The sequence below is a fragment of the Lynx rufus genome, unplaced genomic scaffold, assembly GCF_022079265.1.
Source record: "Lynx rufus isolate CCGP_SWC_20201006 ecotype Redwood Valley unplaced genomic scaffold, mLynRuf1.p SCAF_1, whole genome shotgun sequence".
Taxonomy (NCBI): domain Eukaryota; kingdom Metazoa; phylum Chordata; class Mammalia; order Carnivora; family Felidae; genus Lynx; species Lynx rufus.
Window position 1 is genome coordinate 138140910 of NW_025814823.1, and position 16951 is coordinate 138157860.

The 16951-nt window shown below is 39.0% G+C and overlaps 1 protein-coding gene across 2 annotated transcripts; it reads left to right on the forward strand.

Annotated features, from left to right (window-relative positions):
• Nucleotides 1-6619: 6619 nt before the first annotated feature.
• BTF3 (basic transcription factor 3) lies at nt 6620-12931 on the forward strand. Of its 2 annotated transcripts, none has more exons than XM_047087904.1 (6): nt 6620-6741; nt 7323-7391; nt 10342-10455; nt 10939-11140; nt 12073-12129; nt 12628-12931. In XM_047087904.1, the coding sequence occupies exons 2-6, from the start codon at nt 7323-7325 to the stop codon at nt 12672-12674; spliced, it is 489 nt and encodes a 162-aa protein (XP_046943860.1). In that variant the 5' UTR covers nt 6620-6741; the 3' UTR covers nt 12675-12931. The 2 variants fall into 2 exon arrangements, with proteins under 2 accessions (XP_046943860.1, XP_046943858.1); XM_047087902.1 differs by lacking the exon at nt 6620-6741 and adding an exon at nt 6833-6979.
• Nucleotides 12932-16951: the final 4020 nt, after the last annotated feature.

The window sequence follows — 16951 nt, forward strand, 5'->3', positions numbered from 1 at the left end:
AGTTATTTTCTGCAGCAGCTTTCTAGAGCACAGTCATTGGCTTTGTGGGCGTTGAGTATTACAGTATCTTCTTGATTCTTACATTGTAGCTATGGTAGTCCATCCTTAACACTGATAATTCTAGTCCTGGGGTCTTGATTCTCCATCCACCTGACCAGTAGGGGCAATAGCAACAGCTCCCTTAACAGTCTAGCTCTGCTATACTATCCTAGGACTCATTTCTGATGGCCTAGGCTAAAGTCCACTCTTCCAGCCTTTTAAATAATATTCTAAGGCCCAATTCCCTATACTAAATCCCTATATACTTGAAATAGCCAGATCTATTTATTGCAACTGAGTGCAGACTCATACAATTAGCAAAGATATAAAAGCATCCCAATTAATCTATACAATCTCAATAAAATTTTAAAATAATTTAACAAAACCTAACGTGTATATGGAATAGAAGCCTGCAAATAGGTCAACTGCAAGAATGAAAAAAGACAGTCATCCTACCATATATTAAAAATATTGAATCTATCACCCAAATGCAAACAACGAAATAATTATTTCTGATTTTTTTCATTCTTTTACATCAGTGATAAATGATACAGGAATATACAAAATGAAACGTCCTCTAGGTTTAAAATATGGATAGTTTTATTAACCAAATGAAGTTACTAATTATATGTTCGTCTTTTAAGTTATTTTCTACCCTGACAACTTCTGTTTTGTCCATAAATAAATAAATAGTAATACATAAGCCGTATGACGTATCTGACAAACGAATAGTGGGTGTCCTGACAGTTAATGTAAAGGGTGTAGACTTCAGGACAGCCCTTCAGCCAAAAGAATGAAATACCCCTGGGGGTGTGTCATGATCCTGGCTGGCACTAGACTGGAGCTTGGGGAAAGATCAAGTACTGAAACAAGAAGCTGAATCAGTTACAATTTGGTAGTCATGAAGTTATCCCATGGTTTACATTTTAAAGTGCTTATAGATTTGGCTTCTGCAGTCAGATTGCTTTCTTTGAGCAAATAAAATCTTTTAAAAAATCTTCCCCAATAAATTGCAGAATATATCATTAAAGGTGCTAAAACGTAACCTAAAATAGAAAGGGCAAAACCACTTTTTCTATTAAAAAGTTAAGCTCTGCCGGCATTCTCTACCAGAAACACTGCTTCAAACTGTTGAATGATTTATTTACTTTCACTTCCTAAATTTGTGTTAACCCCACCCACTTCCAGGATACACCTTTAGAGTTTAATTATCCTCTGGCTGTGTCCTCTTCTCAAACCAAAGTTTAAACCACTTTAACCTATAATACCTCTGCAGCTCCAAAATGATATAAAATGCACACAGTGTCAATCTCCTACACCACCTTCCTTCTTCCTACCACTCCTTATTCTCTAAACCAAGAATACAAGTTCAGGGGCACCTGGGTGGCTCAGTCGGTTAAGAGTCTAACTTCAGGTCATGATCTTGAGGGTTCCTGAGTTTCCTTGCTCTCAAAATTAAACATTTAAAAAAAAAAATACAAAAAACAAACTCAGACTCCCAAGAAGAGCAAACAAGGCTGTTGGATGTTGGCAAAGTTAACAAGTATTAAATTACAATATTTCTTTAAAAAGGGTATCAAGGGATGGGGCGCCTGGGTGGCGCAGTCGGCTAAGCGTCCGACTTCAGCCAGGTCACGATCTCGCGGTCCGTGAGTTCGAGCCCCGCATCAGGCTCTGGGCTGATGGCTCAGAGCCTGGAGCCTGTTTCCGATTCTGTGTCTCCCTCTCTCTCTGCCCCTCCCCCATTCATGCTCTGTCTCTCTCTGTCCCCCCCCCAAAAAATAAACGTTGAAAAAAAAATTAAAAAAACAAAAAAAAGAGTATCAAGGGGCGCCTGGGTGGCTCAGTCAGTTAAGCGTCTGACTTCAGCTCAGGTCATGATCTCGCGATCCCTGAGTTTGAGCCCCGCATCGGGCTCTGTGCCTGGAGCCTGCTTCAGATTCTTTGTCTCCCTCTCTCTCTGCCCCTCCCCTGCTCATGCTCTGTCTGTCTCTGTCTCAAAAATAAATAAAAACATTTAAAAAAATTTTTTTAAATAAAAAATAAAAAGGTATCAAGTTTACATTACCTTCTTGTTGGCAGTATTTTCCAGTCACTTAAAAGATACACAAATAAACAGTATATATATTTTTTTCTGCAGGATTTTAGTTTCCTTGAAGTTCTCTGTATTGCTGTTCTTTATATGCCAAGTCCTCTCCTGTCTTTTTAAATTACAATTCCACAAATTCACTAAAGCAACTAAAGCTTACCAGTTTGTCACTCCTCCTCCTCTTGTTGCCACATCAGTTTTAATACCAAAATGCTGAAAATAGCAACAAACTCCATCAGCCATACTGATGCACTGATACTGTAGCACTTGCTTCTACTCTAGTAGAAGATACAATTCTCACTTTGATTTATCCTATTCACAAGAAGGCCCCTACTGAATCATCAGCATATAAGCATAGAGAAACTGAAGTACAACTAATAAATACTAGCAAATGTTGCAAGATAAAATGAAAGAAAACTGGCCTCTATAAAGCATTATTATCTTAAGGAATTTTAAAGACTTCATGAAGATAATAGAATTGGGGAGATTTACATAGCTGTGAAAGCCCTTAAAAATATTTTAGTGTGTTTAATAAACAGTATGCTAAATAATCAGCAAAATTTGGATAACGTAGACTTCCATGCTTTGCTTTCATGACTCTCCAGGAGCTTCCTACCATTTATCATCCTTACTTGACTGCAGACGATACATATTCTGAGAGCAACTTATTTTCAGTGGGCTTTTTTTCCCCCAGCAATTAAACATTTAAAGTATTTTTTTTTCTTATAAAAAAGTAATTGACCTCCTTGGTTCCACTCTGGTCTCAGAAATACAGACTATATTAGGTGACTGAGATTTTTTAAAAGATGCTTTGGTGGCGCCTGGCTGGTTCAGATGCAGGAACATGGACTTTTGATCTTAGGGTTATGAGTTCCAGCTTCACGTTGGGTGTAGACATCACCAAGAAAAATAAATAAAAAACAAAAACAAAAAAACTCAGAAAGATGCTTTGGACATCCCTACGACTTCAGTAAATCTTTCCTTTTTAAGCACACTTTCCTCTCCCCATGTTCACTCCACTGCTTCTGTACCAGGGTTCTCTGCAAAACAAAAAAGCCCTCTGCTCCTCCTCCTCCTTTTCCCAGCACTCAACTTTCTGTATCTCTCTCCCGGAGAGACCTTATATATATATATATAAGTTTTCTGAAACAAAATTCAGAATAAAATCAAAGTATGTATGTATTAATTTAATAACTGTTGATACTGTGCAATGGTTTGATAGAAGTTCACTTTATTATTTGTACTCTTATGTACTTGAAGTTTTCCACAATAATGTAAAAGGAATATTCAGTCTGGTATTCAAAAAGTTAGGGCTGGAATTATAAATTTGGGACTCATCAAACTAAAGATGACATTTAAAGCCATGGGAATGGATGAAAATGTTTAGGGAGAGTACAGGCAGAAAAGAACATAGGACTAAACTGTAAGCAACTCTAATATTTAAAAGTCAGAGAAATAAGATAAAGCAAAGTAGACTGAGATGCCAGTGAGAGGAAATCAGGAAGTGAGAGGTTCTGGGAGCCTAGAGGAAAAAAACAAGTTTCAAAAATGTGGAAGCAGCCAAGTATGTCAAATGCTACCTAAAGACTAAAATAAGAACTAGGAATCTACCTTTTGGAATTGTCAAGATGGAGGGTTAGACAATTCTTTGGAAAGATTTTGCTATAAAAGGGAACACAGAAAGTAAGCAGTGGCTGGAGGGGAAGAGAGGTCAAAAAGAGTCATTTTCTTTTCTCTTGAGATACATGATAACGAGGCATTTTAGTGTGCAGGGAGGATGATCCAGTTCAAAGGGGGGGGGGGGAAGAGATATAGGAGGGATGCAACAGAAGAATCAAGGTCCTGAATGAAATACACAAAAGTACAAGTAGAGGGAATATTCTCCTGTGTGTAATAAGAAGGTAGGCAATATTTATAGGTTCAGATATACAGAGATGGTAGAATTGATGGAGGGAAGATGAGGTCATGTCAATCTTCACATCTTGATTCTCTACACTTTAGTTAGATGGCCAAAAATAAGTAAAGTAATATGGGAAGAACCTACCTCATAAGAGCACTCCTAAGAGTTCTTTGAGGATCCAGCTGTTAAAGAGCCAACACTCAACATTAACCTAGTAGAAATTGTTAAGATTCCTAGTTGAATTATCCATTAACTCAACAAAATTATCAAACCACCATTTGCATTTAATAAAGTACCACAACTAAAAATAACGATGGAGGTAACTCAATGGGGCTGAGGGTATCAGAGAAGGCTTTCCTGAGACATTTAAACCAAAAGCCACATGAGGTGCAGAAATTAACTTGACAAAGGTGAGTTATATTAGAAGTTCAAGCAGGTTTAGAAACAAACGAAAAAAAGGTCCATTGTGGCTATCAGTCAATGGCCAGATCACAAAGCAACTAGAAGCGTGGGAATATTTATTCTCAGCCATTTCCAATATCTCTTGTGGGTCAAAATGCGATCTTAATAAATATTAAACAAAGTAAATATTTACCTCTTGCTGAAGCTAACTTAAATCCAACAGAGAGGTGAAAACAACTCATGGACTTTGATTAGACCATAAACTATAAACCAAGGAGAGCAAACAGGTTTCCCCCTTCTTACCTGCTCTATTGACAGAGGACATGTTGAATGCTTCAGTAAATGAGTCTTGGGTTTGTTGAAGCTAAGCAGTTAAGTGTGGGAGCCAGTAATTTTTATTTGCCCTACACATCATAAATTATTCCTTTGTCAACACTGATTAAGATAGTAACTTAGTAACTTTTTTTGGAGTTAAAAAAACCCGTTCAGTTACTTTTTTAAAAATCCTTGTATATAAATACTAGCAGAATCTGAATTTCCTAACCATTCACAAAATAAGCAAATGTAGCAGAAGTCAAAATTCAAAATTTTCTTTTCTTACTATGAGGGGCATCTTTCATATTTTTCAACATGATAAAAGTCTTAAAAATTAGAAAAGTACAAGACAGAAACATGGGAATCAAAGGAAAATAAACAATAACCTGGGATACTTCCAGAAAACAGGTGTCTAAAAGGTGAATCAGGTGACAGGTAGGCAGAAGAATCTTGGGTTTATGTGAATGCTCAGAAAACATTATATGAATAGGAAGTTTCAAATGCCCTCAGTGTAACATGGAAGAAGGGGAAAAATCTGTTCCTGAACAAAGACATACTTTCAAAAAGGGGACTATTTCTATATATATTTTGTAATATTTCTATAGCACTGACTGATGTTTGCACTGTCATCTTGACCTCTACAGTAACCCACCTAGCCTAATAGTACATATTTTTCTGTACTCAACTTGTCTTATATAGGAGCAACATTGTTTTCTAAGAAGATATCAACTGTTACAATTACCCTAACAAAGCAATACAGATGTCCTATTTTCTTAGAGACATCACATTTTAAACAATGTACATGTGAAAAGTATACAAAAAGATTCATCTTAATTAAAGAGAAATCTGCACCTACGCAAGTGTCCCTGCTGTATAAATTGTATTTTTCTTAGAGATTTGGGACTCATTTTTGACCCTGCGAAGGCTTTTCATAGCTAAGACCACCAAAAGGCTGACCAGATAGCATTCTGACTTAAATCGCCATTTTAAAATATAAGTAGTTTGACGTTAACATTGTCTTAAAGCTCGTCCTACCGTTCAGGAAATTTTAACTCACACCAGAAGTCTCTGTAAACACACCGGGCACAAATTCTCCCTTGATTGCACTACCTAGTTCAGAAACAAAGTTGGTTCAACTGTGAATCGCTAATTGTAAAATCCGTGCCAAATAAGGATCAAGGAGTCAACTTTTTGTTAAAGAAACAAGAGAAGTAATGTAATCAAGTACAGGGGTCTCAGGTGAGACCTGCTACGCTTGCTGAAATGCAGATTACCCGGTTCCATCCCCAGTCCGAACGAACCGCTTTTGAGGAGTGGGACTCGGGAATGCATTCTGAACACTCAAGCCAGAAAACCTGTGAACCACGGTCCTGTAACCTACCCAAACCTCCTCCTCCTAGAAGGCAAAATTAGCTTATTTTGACAACGTTTGGCCAAAATGTCTTGTTAAAGGCTTATTTCTATCGGAGGGTAAATTCTAAAACATTCAGACGACTGCTCCAATCTACACCATCCAGCGAGCGAGAGGGACCAAAGAGGTGCGCACACTCTGGGCGCCCCAAGCGTTTCCGCAGATGGGAAATGCCCTTTCTTCTGAAGGTAAAGAATTTGGGGATCGGGGCCGACTTACTCAACCCTAACTGTGCAAAGAACCGTTCTTTCTGACTCCTTTATGGCCTTTCCCAGGACTACTCGCGGTGCCTCCAGCACAGAGTCCCTCGGGAGGTCTCAATCTGGCCCGCGCTGACGAGAAATGTGACCCACGCGACCGTCACAAACGCTTCGGCCTGCAGCCGCGCGTGCGCAGCGAGGGGCTGAGCTCGCAGCGAAGTCCGTTTCCTGACTCTAGGAGGAAGCAGTGTTGCATCACTTCCGGCCTCCCTCTAGCTGCCATCTTGCGTCCCCGCGTGTGTGCGCCTAATCTCAGCTGGTCCACCCGAGACCCCCTGAGCGCCTACCCTAGTCCCCCGCGCGGTCCCATTTCCGCTCCAACAAGGTACAAAAAGGCTCTGGACGCCGGCGTGGGAGGAGGACGGGAACGGGGGCGGGAAGTGCCCGGAAGGAGCGAGACAGGGAGGGACAGGGCTGAGGAGAGGAAGGCGATGCGACGGACAGGCGCACCCACTCAGGCTGACTCTCGGGGGCGAGGTCGAGCCAGGGGCGGCTGCCCTGGGGGCGAGGCGACGCCGTCTCTTCCTCCACCTCGCGGCGGAACCCGAGGACAGGAGCCTCAGGTACCGCGAGGCTTGCGGAGAGTGGCCGGGCCGGGCCGGGCCGGCCCTGGCTAGGCCGAGGCTGGGCCAGGGCCGGGGGTGGGGGGCCGGGGGTGATCAGGCATGGGTTAGCGCCCGTTTTTCGGGCCTGCAGGGAGGGGGGAGTTGTGGAGGAGGGGTAGGAAGGTGGGTGCCCTTTGCGCTCCCCCAAAACTGAAATTGGGAGCTTTGCGGGGTGGATTGGGGATTCAGGCCTCGGCCTGTTTAGGACGTTTTTTCTTCTGCTCGTGTCTTGGGAAATAACGAGCGTAGAATGCTGGAGATAACTAGACCTTTCCTCGCTGAGGGTTTCCTGTTTTTCTAGATGAAAGAAACTATCATGAACCAGGAGAAACTCGCCAAACTGCAAGCACAAGTGCGCATTGGTGGGAAAGTAAGTTTTAATAGTTTTTTGGGGGTTTTTTTGTTGTTGAAGTTTCCAGGTTTGGGTTTTTTTGGGGGGTTGTTTTTTTGGTATTGTTGGCTTGTCACTGTCTCTAGAGGGCATTTCATCGAGCTCGCAAAGTGGGGTGGGAAGGAGGAGGCGGGGTTAAATGATACACAGTAGAGTGTATCAGTGGGACACGCATGTTGTATAGTAAAAAAAAGTGAATCTAGGTGAAGAGACCACTTATAAACATTACTTCTGTGAAAATGTTTTCATTGTTACAGTGTTTCAGTACAACAAAATGTTTCCTAAGTTGATTAGTAAGAAAATGTGTCATTTCAGTTAGATAATCCTTGTGGCCCTCCTACTCCTAACTTGTTTTGGCCTAAGTTGTATACCTTCAGTACTATGCTGATGCCTTTTTTTTTCTTTTTTCTCTCTTTCTCTCTCTCTCTCTTTTTTTTTTTTTTTTTTTTTGTAAATAATTAAGGTAACTCTGAATTTAAGTTCCACCTGTCTTTTGAACTACAGTTTATAATGTCAGGTTCTGGATAATTGTACTTGACAGGTAGAAGTTTGTGTTCCCTGTACATTAAGACCTTTCTGTAATACTTTCTTAGCTAAATGCATTCCAGAGTAGTTGTATATTTTTTTCTAGGATATTTGGAAGATACCTTTGTTAGAGGTACATCACAAAATTTAAGAGCAGTGACTATGGATTTGAAAATACTACCTAAGCAGATAAGCTCTCAATTTTGACTTTGTAAATATGCTAAAACTGAGAGAATGAGAATGATTGCTAGGCTTTTAGGTAAGTTTTGGTTAATTGGGTTTTTTTCTGCTTGATACTGATTTTCAAGAGTATTCTTTTTTGAACTTGGAAATTTTTAGATTGTTTTCTGAGTAATTTACTTAAATCAGAAGACTGCTCTAGACAGAGATGTACTTAGTTGTATTTTGCATTGTGTTAGCACATTCCTAGTATTTAACAAGGTGTGGTAGCTTGTCCGAACAGAGCGTGTCTTTACTTGGTAAAACTTGTAAAGCTTCCCTGCTACCAAGCTTGTTATCTATTTTTCCCAACTTTAAACATTTGCTTTCAAATAGAGTATTCTGTGAAATAGCCAAAAGTTTCACTTAGACTTAAATAAGGAGATGTGTATCTGTTAAATTCCTGGACTTTGCCAACAATGAATGTGTCCTGATTTTTTTTTTTTTTCCCTGAAGCGGGTAGTCTTCAGGATCTGCACCTGCCAATTAACAACTAGTAGGTGTTTCTTGGCCTTCTTAGCAATTGTTAAAAGCTAGGTGTGGCCTTCAGGTCCCAGAGAAACTCATTACAGCCTTTGTGGGTCAGTGTTTGGATATTCTTATATTGGTGTTTTTAACTATCATTTCTTTTGGTACAAGTTTCACAAGAAATAACTTGAATAATGTGCTTGCGTGCTATCTTTCTGTGGTTACTCTGATCCTGTAAAAATGCTTTATTCAGTATCTGATCAGAACATTGATAATATCTTAATTATATCAGTAAAAATGGAACTCTACACATGTGAAGTGTGTGGAATGTATAGAAGGTGTGTCCGTTTTGTTTTTATAATCTTACAGTAGCAGTTAGAGTGTCTTTTAGAGAGATTTAGAGACAATTATTTGGAAACCAGATAGCTACATGACTACATCAAGGTGATGTCTATTTTTAAAGGCTTTTTTGGGTCTGGTAACCAGTATTTTTTGTAGCTGTTGATATTTTATTTGGTGTAACTATCATTATTTAAGCCTTTATTGTGCTCAGTCCTGAGAATATGAAATTTAAGAAGTTCATGGTCCCTGAGGGAGCTTTAATGGTAGTAGGGGAGATAGGCATCTTTTCTAAAAGAAAGATCTGTTTCATAGTGTAATATACATAGTTCAGTAGAAGTGTTTCTGAAGTACAAGGGTGGGAATGATTTTGCTTGGGGACAGTTAATTACAGAGGTTTGGGCAGGCCTGAAAGAGGCTGGAACAGGGTTTTAAAGGACAAATAGGAATTGGTATGGAGGTTGGGGTATATTGAGGCAGGTAGGTGGTAGCCTTTCCCTAAAGAGCCTTATATACCATGTAAAGGGTTTAAACTTTTTATAGCAGTAAACAGAATGGAAGCTTACATTCTAGTGAGGGGAGGCAGACAATAAAATACATTTCTCTCTTATAGTAATAATTGTTATGAAGAAAAAAAAAAACCTGGATAGATAAAAGACGATGGCTACTGGAGTTGCTTTTTTACATCGGGTGGTTGGGAAAGGTCACTGATAATGGTGCCAAAAAACGGAGATCTGTAGTAAGGGAGGAAGCCAGTGCAGATGCTAGGGGAAGAAGGGAACAGTATGTGCATAGGCTCTTTTCGGCCTGTTTAAGGAACTCAGACGAGGTTTCTGTGGCTGAAGATGAGAATACGTATGTGATAGAGATGTTGTCAAGAACAGCATTATAGGGGCAGAGCAGATCATGTAGGGGCCTTGTAGATTAAGATACTTCAGATTTTAAAAACTTCAGATTTTACTATTAGGTGTTACAGAAGTCTATATACAGACTCATTTGAATGTGTCATACATTGTCTTGCCTGTGACTATTAATGGATGTTGATTTTTCATCGGTTAATTTAAAAAAACCAAAAAGGTTAATAGTTCTGAATATGGAGCTTTTAATGAGGCCTAATTTAGGTTGAGAATGCCACCTCTTTATCTGCTCTTCTGGAGCACATAATCTAAATAATAGGATTTTGAAAAGATAATTTGTTTATATCTGACAAAATGAGAAGTTATTAAGGATTTGTTACCCTCTTTCGGCTTCCGTCATTGCCTATTTGCTGCCTAAAACTTTATACTTAGAGTAATTTTCTTAAACAGATCCAAAGGTCAGAAAGGAATTAGAAACTGTTTGTTATGGTGTTTATGTGTGTTATCTTCTCCTCACTCAGGGAACTGCTCGCCGAAAGAAGAAGGTGGTTCATAGAACAGCTACAGCAGATGATAAAAAACTTCAGTTCTCCTTAAAGAAGTTAGGAGTAAACAATATCTCTGGTATTGAAGAAGTAAGTGTCAAATTTTATTTTTATTTTTTTAAGTGTATTTATTTTTTGAGAGAGCATGAGTGGGGCAGAGAACGAGAGAGAGAATCCCAAGCAGGCTTCTTGCTGTCCACCCTGAGCCCCATGCAGGGCTTGGTCTCATGAACGTGAGAACCTGAGCCACAATCAAGAATTGGATGCTCAACCTAATGAGCCACCCAGGTTCCCCAAATTTTATTTCTTTATAGAACAAGATGTGGGTAGAAAAAAATTTTAATGGTCATGAGTTAAATGATTTTTTAAAATCTTTCCATTAATAAATAGTAGGGAGATTGCTGAGTCTGAAAGTGATTAGATTGCACTTTCCATTCCAGGCAAAAAAATAGCACCTGTGCTTCACAGTGGAATAGTGGATTACTTAGCCAGACTTCAGCTTTTGCTTAATAGAATGTTTGGCTTTAAAGGAATGTTGGTGGGTGTTGCTCATTAAACTTTTTTTCTTTATAGGTGAATATGTTCACAAACCAAGGAACAGTGATCCACTTTAACAACCCTAAAGTTCAGGCATCCCTGGCTGCGAACACTTTCACCATTACAGGCCATGCTGAGACAAAGCAGCTGACAGAAATGTTACCCAGTATCTTAAACCAACTTGGTGCAGACAGTCTGACTAGTTTAAGAAGGCTGGCTGAAGCTCTGCCCAAACAATGTAAGTTTCCTGGTAGTGGTTTTGCCTAGCGTTACTGATTTGTCAGTAAATTTCTAAGATTTCAAGTAGATGTGAGTATCTTTACATTTGGACATGCCAGTTTTCCTCTAAAAACGATTGTTACGCTGCTTTTAAGTGTTCTTAGTGTGTTCAATAAGTTAACTAGTATGCTGTGATCGATCATTAATACTTGATTCAGTGGATTGTGCTAGACCTTTTACATGTTTATCTCTGTGTGTGTGTGTGTGTGTGTGTGTGTGTGTATTTGTATTTGTATAAAGAGAGGTGTGTGTGTATGTGTGTGTGTACATATGTATATGTTGGGAGAGAGGGTATCACAGTGAGAGACTTAAGAAAGAGGTTCTAGAAAGGCTTTCAGAGCTGAAGTAGGTTTTGGAAGTATCCCACTGAAAATCTTACAGGGCTAGTGCTGTGAGGTCTTAACTCCTAAGTGTAGTTTACTTTTTTGTGTTTTAAAAAGTGGATGCTTACCACCAATCAAAGGCATTTAATTTTTTGATCCTTTTATGTTCATTTCAGTAAAGGTTTGTTGAGCATCTCCCTTATGCCATTAACAAAACAGCATTTGAGAAACAGCTTCTTGATTTGTCTCCCATAAGAAATTTTACCATGATGTGGTATGTGGGTTTACCTCTACCCTGGGGGCACTCTGTTGTTCTCATACTACCTCAGGGCCTGTGGTGGCCAGAGGGCTTGAAAGAAGGGTATGGAATTTGATTTGTTGGCTGTTAACAACATTCTCGTTCATTTGTAGACTGCCATGTTAATGCTTGTACTTAGGGATGAAATCCCAGATGTCACTGTTGTAATCGTGAATATAAACTGTAACAATGCTTGGCCTTTAATCTGTTTTTCTGGTTGATGTTTATTAAAAACTTAACAAGTGTGTAACATATATTTCGCTTTCACAGCTGTGGATGGAAAGGCACCACTTGCTACCGGAGAGGATGATGATGATGAAGTTCCAGGTAGGAACCTTCACTTGTGGTTAAATTAGAGAATCTTAGCAAGGAAGAATGAAAAATCTTTGTACTCTAGGAAAGTACCTTGTGGGGGGAGGTAATAAGGTAAAGAACAGAAAACGTAGACATGAACCTCACTTCTTTAGAATGGAAAAAATAATTCAGAGTTATTTAGGAGTTAAATTTGTAGACTTGTTTTTTTCTGATTGGGATCCCAGGTAGGTATAGGTATCTAACTTTAAATATTGAATAAAAAATGTATGTTGTCACATGAATATAATAACAGATCACAAAAGAGACCCCTGTTTCCTACTTCGAGATCAATAAATTTATGAGAAGGCATGGAGAAATCGTTCAAGAGTCTTGGGGGTATGGTGTAACTATTCTAAAATCAGAAAAACTCTTGGCAATTAGGAGAAGGCAATTTACTTGGTAAATCTCTTTAAAATCCATTGATGTGTAGGTTTGGCTTTTTTCAGAGTTTCTACCTTTTTCTTTTTCTAGATCTTGTGGAGAATTTTGATGAAGCTTCCAAGAATGAAGCAAACTGAATTGAGTCAACTTCTGAAGAAGATAAAACTTGAAGAAGTTACTGGGAGCTGCTATTTTATATTATGACTGCTTTTTAAAAATTTTGTTCATGGATCTGATAAAATCTAGATCTCTAATATTTTTAAGCCCAAGCCCCTTGGACACTGCAGCTCTTTTCAGTTTTTGCTTATACACAATTCATTCTTTGCAGCTAATTAAGCTGAAGAAGCCTGGGAATAAAGTTTGAAACAAGATTAATAAAGTTCTTTGCCTAGTATATGGTTTCATTTTTTATTTCACTGACACTAATTTGTACACAGAAAGCAAAGTTATTCATAGCTAATCATGGCATGTAATATGACTGGTAATCTTTGATGAAATTTGATTAAAGATTTTAAATGGCCATATAATGTAACACAGGTGATATAAAGTTATGTTTTAAAACTTTTCTCCAGCAATCCTCAGGGCTACAGTGGTTTATGTAATGGGTATAACTATAAAATGAGAATGAAATATTCCTTTGAGCATGAGTTTTTTCTCTTAATACGGTCTATCTCTTAAATGTATACTAAGTGCCTTTAATATATTATTGCACTTAATTTTCTCTCATTTAATCCCCAGTCTATGAAGTAGGGAGGAGTAGCTCCATTTTGTAGTTGTAACCCAAAATTACCTAAAAAAAAGGGAAAGTAATCTCTTAATAACCCTTGTAGGATATTCTGTAAGACACGGGTAAAAAGTAGTGTTTGGTTTAGGAATGCCACCTTATGTTAATTAAATTCAAGTGGTAACACTGTAGTAGGGCTACTTTTTTCTCTTTAAAAAAATTTATGTATTTATGTATTTTTTTATTTTAAGAAATCTCGGCACCCAACGTGGGGCTCAGACTTACAACTCCCAAGATCAAGAGATGCATGCTGTATGAACTGAGGCAGCCAGGTGGCTCCTCCCATTTTCTTTTCAAAATAACACAGTAAAAATGATGTGTACAGTTGCAAGAGATTTAACAAACAATACTTGTGCCTGTACCCCAATCAGGACATCATCCCAAAAATCTGTCTCAATATAAGGCTACTTAAAACAAATTGTATTAGCAATCAATGTTGAAGTAACTTATACAAATGGCATTTAAAATAAATGTCTTCTGCTTTAAGGCCAGATGAAAAAATAGTTTTAGCTTTTTCTTGCAACAATGAGAATGTTAAATTTCCATAATAATTTGCAAGTACCTTGTGAGGGTACTATGCAGCTATATCTAAAAGTCACTATAAGTAAACTATAAAAATGAAATGCTTGTGTAGATAGTATTTGCATATTTAAACATTGTATTACTTTCCAAGGATGTGTCAGTCTTGTTAAAGTCCACTGCTACAGTAACAGGGACTCAGCAGTCTCCGCGGTTACAAAATTACAGAGAAGTGCATGTTGCCAGAGTATTGTGGGTCAGGTTAGGCTCTGCTACAAAGTTGCAGGTGCCAGACTCATGGGTAGACTCTATCTGGAGCACTCGGCTTCCCAGCAAATGAGAAAATGGTGGGTCATCTACTGGCTTTTAACGCTGTTAACAAATATTGCTTGTATGTAACTGACCAAACAATGTCTAAAGGAGGACAGAAGATTGGGAAGAGCTAGAGGAGGCTGAGGGTTTGCATTTCTGATCTACTCCCAGGTGAGTCTGATGCTGCAGGTGCATTGGCCATACTTGGAGTAGATGAGATTTTTAGTTTCCCAACTCATCCCAAGAAATGGAGTTGAAAGTGACAGGCTGACTTAGGCCTGTGAAGAATATGCTACTATCTGAATATCCTCCCAGGTGTTTGCCCAAGATCTGTACAGGAAAGGGACTAAATGAGGAAATGCAATCGGTTTCCAGGCCAGGCCTACACAGGGCAACTTGCTTCTTTTAGCAGATGCTGGGTAGGGTTAATTCTGTTGTGCCTGTAGTCAGAGACTCTCCAACAACCTCAAGAAAAGTTCTTTGGTCCATTTCTTAAATGGTCTGGTGTGTGTTAGTGGCTATATATTAATAAGAAAAGTTCTTGTAACACCTTCACTATCAGGATTATGCTACAGTTACAAATGACTATTTTAGTTGCTACAAAGATTTCTCTGTCACTCTTGATACATGTGCTTTGCCTGCGGCTGGGGTCCACTTTACTGCAAGAACAGCATCTGATCAGGACATTGCTAGTCTCAGGACAGGGAAAAGAGAGCAAACAACCATCTGGCTCTGAAAACTTAGGAAGCGACACACGTCATGAATCAAATTTCATCAGCCGGAGCAAGTCATGTGCATAGTCCAATCTGAGGGCCACGAGGCCTGGAGAAATGTACTCTTTCAGAGCAGGACAGCCAATACTTTTGAACAATACTGCAATCTACCATATCCTTATAATTTTTCTTTAATTGCCCACAGTTCTGGTGGCTATTATGTGTGAGGCTCTGTACCACTTGTTTTATATAATCTCATTGGTTATCATAATAATCCCCCCCCCCCCCCCCCCCCCGCCAAAGAGCCATGTGGTACAGATAAGGAAGCCAACTTCAAGAGGTGAAAATACTTTGTGTCAGATCAACACAGCCTGTTGTGTGGTAGCATGAGAGTCAAACCTAGGTCTGCTCTTTTGACCTCAGCAACTACTAGAAAGAATTTTAAGTCTTGGCCGGCTTAGAGGGGCAGATGATTTTCATCTGGTTGATCTTCTGGATGCTGTCACTACATGCTGGCAGGTGTCCTCTACTTTTAAGACTAGTCCTGGGCCAAACTAGCTTTTAGCTGCATCAGAACCAAGGCTTGGCCAATTAAGAGATAGTGATCAAATTTTGATCTGAAAACTCTTGGGATTAATACCTTTTCTTTGTTGAAATAGTTAAACTAGAGTACACTTGTGTTGTCCTCCCAGTAACCCTGTGGTGCACAGGACAGAAAGCTACATTCTAAAATTTGGAAACAAGTTTAAAATGGGCTGAAGGTCACTAAAGGTTGGGTCTGATTTCTACTAATCATTTTTCTCCGTTACATAACACCGGATTCATGCTTTAGGAGGCCCCTCTGCCCAATAAGATACATATGTCAATTTTTTTTTTTTTTTGGAGAGAAGTCTTAAGGTAACTAATAACATATTTTTAAGGCTTTTCCAAAACAATGATTAGAAAAGTTTTCTATTCACATAAATTTTCATCACTCCAATCAGCACGGTCTTGAATGCCATTTTTGCAGCATGTTTGGGGAATGCAGGCATAGTCAGCAAAGAAAACAGTATCACATCTCTAGGCTGAACACTTTGTGCACTGTAAAACTAGACAATTTTATTTATTTTTAAAATCATTACTGTTAAAATGTCAAGGCGGCCTGGAAAAGATGCTCTTGGAAAAGAAAAAGCCCTTTGGATCCTAAAAATATGAGTCAAAACTGTCCAAGGGGAAAATTGCAGATGTCTATTAAAGATTCTACATGTTTTGGTGAAAGAATTCGTACTTTGAAAAGCCAAGAAGAGTACTGCCTCTCTCCATCGGTCTGAAAATAAACATACTGACACACTCCATAAATAAGGAAGGGGCCATATGAGTTTATGTGCTCAGTAAGCAGGGAAGAGAATCAGTGTTCGCTAATTGGCAGTTAGCAAGAAGACAAGGATCTGTTTATACTCTTGCCTTTTATTGTCAATGCGTTGTTAGATAACACGCAACTCCCAGGAAGCGTTTCTGTTTCTACCTTCCATAATGGCCAGACAAAAGGTAGGAACGGATCTATTTAGTGAATGATTATTTCTGATAAGTCTTTTACCCAGTGACTGGGGCATGAGGTATGAGAATTGTATCTACCACCATGGTTTCTAGACAAAACAGCCTTGCCAGTTTGTAAAGTGATGGGGTGCTGCAGTGTTTAAACCACCATGGAGAGCACCATGGGAGGCAGAGAGGAGAGTGGTGGAGGAGGAGGAGTGAGGAAACACCCAAGGTTAAACGAACAAACAAGAATCTTTGAGACCCAAAGTGTTCAACAGACTTGCCTTTGATCTTTACCAAAATTTCCAAAGAAATCCAAAAGGAATTTGGTAACGGACAAGAGTTGCCCATCAAGATTATTTCCTTTGTTGAACTTTGCAAATCTGACTGTATTTGCTTATTAGGTAGAGAACTAACCTGCTTTAAAAATGCAAACTCCTGGACATGATGGAACTGCTTAATCACGGGTGTAAATATTCTTAGGAAGGTTTCTAAGTATATATTAATGTATGTAGTTGAAATGCAAAGGTAGCTACTCCAAGAACTCACTAAAACATCAATTAAGCCA